This window comes from Pinus tabuliformis, chromosome X (genome assembly GCF_031772625.1).
Source record: "Pinus tabuliformis cultivar Carrire ecotype Pingquan chromosome X, CPIR1, whole genome shotgun sequence".
NCBI classification, from domain to species: Eukaryota; Viridiplantae; Streptophyta; class Pinopsida; order Pinales; family Pinaceae; genus Pinus; species Pinus tabuliformis.
The window spans coordinates 1,359,952,285-1,359,959,052 of record NC_142308.1 but is presented as its reverse complement, the minus strand read 5'-3'; the positions used below and the strand labels follow the sequence as shown (position 1 = coordinate 1,359,959,052).

The 6,768-nt window shown below is 36.0% G+C and overlaps 1 protein-coding gene across 1 annotated transcript; it reads right to left on the bottom strand.

Annotated features, from left to right (window-relative positions):
• Positions 1–457: 457 nt before the first annotated feature.
• On the bottom strand, positions 458–6,426 carry LOC149145151 (uncharacterized). Its single transcript, XM_089452908.1, has 4 exons — positions 1,411–6,426; positions 1,222–1,308; positions 1,036–1,128; positions 458–863 (listed from the first exon to the last, which is right to left on the bottom strand). The coding sequence occupies exons 1-4, from the start codon at positions 1,531–1,533 to the stop codon at positions 666–668; spliced, it is 501 nt and encodes a 166-aa protein (XP_089309034.1). The 5' UTR covers positions 1,534–6,426; the 3' UTR covers positions 458–665.
• Between the last annotated feature and the right edge of the window lie 342 nt (positions 6,427–6,768).

Sequence of the window (6,768 nt, the reverse complement as noted above, 5' to 3'; positions counted from 1 at the left end):
TTTGGTGCCCATTTATGTGTCCTTGTTTTTGCCCAATTTGATATCCTTTTGTATGCCATGTTTTGTTCCCTTCTTTGTGTCAACTATTTCACAATTTTTCACTTCTAATTTAAAACACTTTGTATGTCAATTGTTTGCATTTTGTATTAATTCCTAGTTTAACATCCAATTTTACTTTCAATTTTGCATCCATGGTTACATCCGCATTTGACTTCTTATATAGAGTATATTTTTCTTTACATATATGACCCCCTTTATAGATTCATAGTGAAACATATGATAGTTTCTAAATATCATTAAAGCAGATATCACAATTCAAAATCATTTGTAAAGAAATTTAAGAGAAATTGACAACATCCATCCAAAAAAATAACAATGTGTCATTAACAATTCTCAAAACATGTATAAAATAGCAACATAATACTAATAAAATCAGTATTATTTTTAATCAAAACAATTAAAATTCAAATATGATTAACAAATCAAAATATTTCATGAATATCGTTATTCTACGATAAATTAACAACATACATAAATCAAACTCATCGTATGATTACAAAATCAAAATGTCTCATTGATATAGGGTAAATTCACAACACCCATCTAAACATAGCAATGTCATTCTACACAATAATTTCTTCATAAAAAACAATGCATGTGCATGCCTAGCTACCACCACCAAGATGATCCTCATGATCATCTTGACCATCCTCATTACTCTGATCCACATCATCACCAACACCGCAACTATCATCATCATCTCCTCCTTCACCACCATCATCCTCATCCTCATCCTCATCATCTCCTGATATATGTTGAACATAATTTGGATCATCGTCTTGGCAATCATTACCTATAGCATTCTGACAAAAAAAATCAATATTACATGTTAGTATTAATTACATAACACAACACATGTTTTTGTTATACAATGTTAACCATAAAATGAGGTAAGATATAATATCTAATAGTACTAAAAAATAAAATGAAAATATGGTTTAAAAGTATATTGGAAATCCAACTAAGATTACATACCATAGAGTCCATCCAAACAACAAATTCAACCCATCTCTTTTGCTGCAGCACCTCCTTTTCCAAATGATTTGGAGGTCTTCCATATTTTAGTTCCTATCAATCAGTAAATAGGGAGAAATTAGATAACAATGACTTTCTTCTAGTACAAAATTTATTAAAAAAATATCACATGTTTAATATACTTACAAAGGTTGTTATCAGTGCTTTTAAACCTTTCTGGCCACTACGATGAGTGACTTTTGTCTTGGTTAACCTCGCCTTGGATGCCTTGTCCTTAAACATAAACCAATTCAATTTATTTTCACACAAATACATGTCTAAGATACTTATAAGTATTAATACATTCTAAATAATGTTTAATGAAAAGTTCAATACCTGAATGCTCTCATTGTCGGCTTTTCTTTGTGCATCCAACTTCTCATATGATTTTACAAGTTCTTTCCATACTTTAAAAGGTATGTCAATAGGTCTTTGTTTCAGTCTTTGATCTTGAGGCATTTTTTTAATTTTTCTTGTTTGGGTAAAAATTTTGGTTAAAAAAAACCAAACAAGTAATTCACATCAATGGCATGGGGACTCTATGGATATGTGTAAAAAAATGGCTATAAAGAAAACATCCAAAAAACATATGAGCTCTCCCTTTGATGGTCACTTGGGGCATATGGCTGGAAAGGAACAACTCCATTTTCGAAAATCAAGGACAATCCTTTCTCAAAGTCCTTCCTAATATTTGCTCCAAATGTCTTAAAATGAAAAACAAAATTCAAACGTCATCCTTAAACATCTCCCTTAAATATAACGTTGGACCATAAATTCTTCACTTTTATTGTTATCGGCTCTGGAATGATTTTTCTATATGCAATTATATAATGAAATATGTGTGCACTAATGAAAAAACATTGAGTTTCATTTTTCATAATCACAAACAATGAAAAACGAATCACACGTAACTAGCATCATTTTGGAAATTTTATATTTATTAAAAATCTTTAACATGTTTTCCTCCCATATCTCATAAAAAGGTGTGAAATTTTTTATATACTCTCCAATAAGCACTACAACAAAACCAGCGATTTGGAGGTTTTACACTAAGTTTTTCAACATCGAACTTACTAGGGCTTACACCACCGGGGTTATTAGTAAGAATCTCATGAGGTTTGCATAGCCATGATTATTAGAATCAAAATAGTAGGATTTGCACTAAAAAACAGTTCATAGAGCTTTCCTGTTGGGGAGAAAATCACAAGTTCAACTTCTGCAGTGCAGAGCACCGAGAGCTCGTAAGCTTTCTTCAGCAATCCACCTACGTTTGGAAAATGTAGCCTGCCTGCTGGCGATGTTCTCAATCCTCTTCCTCTGCATCTTTCCCCTCACTATTCTTGTATGTCCTCTTTCGTTTTTCCCTCCAAACAAACCCTCTCAAATTGAGAAAGCAGAACAACTCACTCGATGAGAATCCGAATCCAATTATCGCTTCTAACAATAACCCAATACGATACCAGAAGTGATTACACAAAACCTCATTAACTCTTCATTTGTTTGGAAAAGAGCCAAGCATATACTTCTGACGAGGGTTTCCGTCTCAAGTCTGGCTCGCAGGACGTCGCTTAGTCAATTGCGAGAAAAGTTTTCCACCTGCCTGTCACATTCGGTTTGTCACACTATATATTAAAATAAGGTTGATCATACTAACAATAAGGTTGTATAGTTTAAAAGGAGGGCTCTCCTGACTGCATTTGGTTGGTTTATAGAAAAGATTGCTGGAATGTGTAATGTGAATGCTCTGCTAACTGTTTTTTAAGCATTTGGAAGTATTAAAACCCCCTAGGATAATTAATATAAGACCTGTTAATTAATGTGTAAAGATGGCTATTGTCCTTGGGCTACCTTAGTTGTTCGTGTTTAGTGATCTGTGGTATTATGACTCCTCAAGTCACTATTAAACCATGAGAACCATGCCCAGGCAAACTAGTGTGACATTGTGGATGAGAACCAAAACTAGACTCCTATAACCTCCTTTTTCATCCTTTAAATTGCAGAATTAACTGACTGTTCTAGTAATCATTCTTGAGCACCTGAAGATGTGCACCCTAAATAATAAGAATAATACCCTGTAACATATGAATAGTCTACAGGTTGATATATATGAATGTTACAGTGTGCAGGAGTATGATTCAATTCCATACGAAAATACAAAACATCTGATAGGATTTCCTTATACCTCATAGGCAAACAACCATTGTCCCTTCTATAGATGAGCAAAATAAGTGCTTGGTTCTCTAAACTAAATAAAGACAAAGTATAGTACTTATTGCTGACAAAATAGGATTTAAATCGCGGTTCAATTGCTTGACATTCAGCTGGTCACAGAATTGTAGAGTGCATAATCATAAGTGATGTTGCGAGCCTCATTGCTCAAAGTCTAAGGGTCTTGCGAGCCATAATCACAGTCATGTATGGCATATCTTGTGATTATGGCATTTTATGAGGTCAATTCTTGTGAAGACATTTCAGTTTATAATAAATTTTGAACCTCAACAGAGTTTTGGCAAGACCTGGCTGAGCTAGGACATCAACAACACAACTGATATGAATGACATAATCTAGCCTCAAGAGGGAGCCTCTTTTGTTTCATCACTCTAACAATCTATGAAGTGGTGGAAAGCATAACAACTTCCCCTTGAATATGACACCTAAACTGAGTACAAATCCTAAATGATGCAGCCCTTGGTGCATGTCTCTCAAAGTATCGATATTTCAAATGTTGAAAGCTCTTGTGCCCATTTGATATGCATTCGATTGCAGTTCCCCTGAAGAAAGAATCCTATAAAGGTGAGGCCATGGCCAATATGTTAGCCATATCCATTGGAGTTGCCATTGCTTGACAACTTTAGTGTGATCAGTCCCACCATGATTCACATGGGCTTCTACTCAACACTGGCTGTTGCTATTGTAAGAGTCTTCAAGCTCGTTGAACCCATAGTATTGATAAGTGTATTCTTTGGGTCTCTGGTTTTCAAATTCTGCCTATGTTTTCCTCTCAGTATCATTATTTCAAATGCTGAAAGCTCTAATTCCCATTGCTGTGTATTTGATTGTGGTTTCCCTGAAGAAAGAAGCTTATAAAGGTGAGCCCGAGGCCAATATGTTGGCCATATCCATTAGAGTTACTATTTCAGCTTATGGGGAGGCCAAGATGAATGCATGGGAGGTGATTCTCCAGTTAAGTGCAGTTGCATGTGAGACTACCCAATTGGTTCTCATACAAATTCCACGAACATCAAAAGGGATTAAGTTGAATCCCATCACATCTTTGTTGCTCCTTGTTGCCTTTTTTTTCTCAGCACCCCCTGGGCCTTAGTAGAATACCCATTTCTCATAATCAGGGTCTCTTCCTTTGATTTGGATTACATGACATTTCTGCTTATGCCTTGGCTCTTAATCTTGCAGTGTTTCTTCTGATAGGAAAGACTTCAGCCTTGACTATGAATGTTGCTGGTCTTGTCAAGGACTGGCTGCTCATAACATAATCTTTGTCTGTAATAAATGAAAAGGTTACAGTCATAAACTTGAGTGGGTGTGGACTGGCTTTTCTGGCTGTCTGTTACTATAATCATTTGAAACTTCAAGCTCTCAAGTCCAATGACAACCAACCAAAGTACCTCAGCAGTGCAGCTGATGCCAATGATGAAGGAGAAGGTTTGATAATGACGAGTGGGAGATTCTCAATCAGAGATTGAGAACCAGTAGAGAAAAATCAAACTCAAGCTTCAGGATTAGGTATTTAGATCATTAATATTGTCTTGTGCTAGAGATTACTGTTCTTGGATTGGCTCCTCTATGCCCAGATCTATTTGCAGGGAACAGGCCAGTCATTCACAGTGAAGAAGATAATGACAAGATTAGTGTATAATGATGGACAGGATGGTGCCATGGTGCCAACCTAAATCTCAAGTAAGGAGACATCTGTTCATCAATTTGTCAAGAAGCATGGCTTACAATTCAATTGCTCTAAGCCTATCACTTCTTCCACCTGTCAAATAAATTGTTTCCTGTTTGTTTAGTTGACTATGGTTCTAATAAATATACTATTGTTTGATGTAAAAAGACAAAACAAAACAAAAAATATGGAAAGTTGTGACCCCATTTTCTAACTACAAATTGAAATCGGATTACCATAGTGACCACCTCTGCTTATTGGAATAAAAAAGGGGGTGGGTTAACCCAATACGATACCAGAAGTGATTACACAAAACCTCATTGACTCTTTATTTGTTTGGAAAAGAGCCAAGCATATACTTCTGACGAGGGTTTCCGTCTCAAGTCTGGCTAGCAGGACGTCGCTTAGTCAATTGCGAGAAAAGTTTTCCACCTGCCTGTCACATACGGTTTGTCACACTATATATTAAAATAAGGTTGATCATACTAACAATAAGGTTGTATAGTTTAAAAGGAGGGCTCTCCTGACTGCATTTGGTTGGTTTATAGAAAAGATTGCTGGAATGTGTAATGTGAATGCTTTGCTAACTGTTTTTTAAGCATTTGGAAGTATTAAAACCCCCTAGGATAATTAATGTAAGACCTGTTAATTAATGTGTAAAGATGGCTATTGTCCTTGGGCTACCTTAGCTGTTCGTGTTTAGTGATCTGTGGTATTATGACTCCTCAAGTCACTATTAAACCATGAGAACCATGCCCAGGCAGACTAGTGTGAGATTGTGGATGAGAACCAAAACTAGACTCCTATAACCTCCTTTTTCATCCTTTAAATTGCAGAATTAACTGACTGTTCTAGTAATCGTTCTTGAGCACCTGAAGATGTGCACCCTAAATAATAAGAATAATACCCTGTAACATATGAATAGTCCATCCTGTGCATGTAGGATATGCACATGAGGTCCAATAAAATCACTAACCAGAATACCAGGTGTTATTAAAGCCTCTACAGGTTGATATATATGAATGTTACAGTGTGCAGGAGTATGATTCAATTCCATACGAAAATACAAAACATCTGATAGGATTTCCTTATACCTCATAGGCAAACAACCATTGTCCCTTCTATAGATGAGCAGAATAAGTGCTTGGTTCTCTACACTAAATAAAGACAAAGTATAGTACTTATTGCTGACAAAATAGGATTTAAATCGCGGTTCAATTGCTTAACATTCAGCTGGTCACAGAATTGTAGAGTGCATAATCATAAGTGATGTTGCGAGCCTCATTGCTCAAAGTCTAAGGGTCTTGCGAGCCATAATCACAGCCATGTATGGCATATCTTGTGATTATGGCATTTTATGAGGTCAATTCTTGTGAAGACATTTCAGTTTATAATAAATTTTGAACCTCAACAGAGTTTTGGCAAGACCTGGCTGAGCTAGGACATCAACAACACAGCTGATATGAATGACATAATCTAGCCTCAAGAGGGAGCCTCTTTTGTTTCATCACTCTAACAATCTATGAAGTGGTGGAAAGCATAACAACTTCCCTTGAATATGACACCTAAACTGAGTACAAATCCTAAATGATGCAGCCCTTGGTGCATGTCTCTCAAAGTATCGATATTTCAAATGTTGAAAGCTCTTGTGCCCATTTGATATGCATTCGATTGCAGTTCCCCTGAAGAAAGAATCTTATAAAGGTGAGGCCATGGCCAATATGTTAGCCATATCCATTGGAGTTGCCATTGCTTGACAACTTTAGTGTGATCAGTCCCACCATGATTCACAT

Excerpts from the sequence above, each read along its gene's own strand:
- LOC149145151 (XM_089452908.1), bottom strand. The coding sequence starts at position 1,533 with ATGCCTCAAGATCAAAGACTGAAACAAAGACCTATTGACATACCTTTT. Across the intron at positions 1,309-1,410 it reads CCGACAATGAGAGCATTCAG|GACAAGGCATCCAAGGCGAG; the intron begins GTATTGAACTTT and ends TTTATGTTTAAG. Across the intron at positions 1,129-1,221 it reads AAGCACTGATAACAACCTTT|GAACTAAAATATGGAAGACC; the intron begins GTAAGTATATTA and ends ACTGATTGATAG.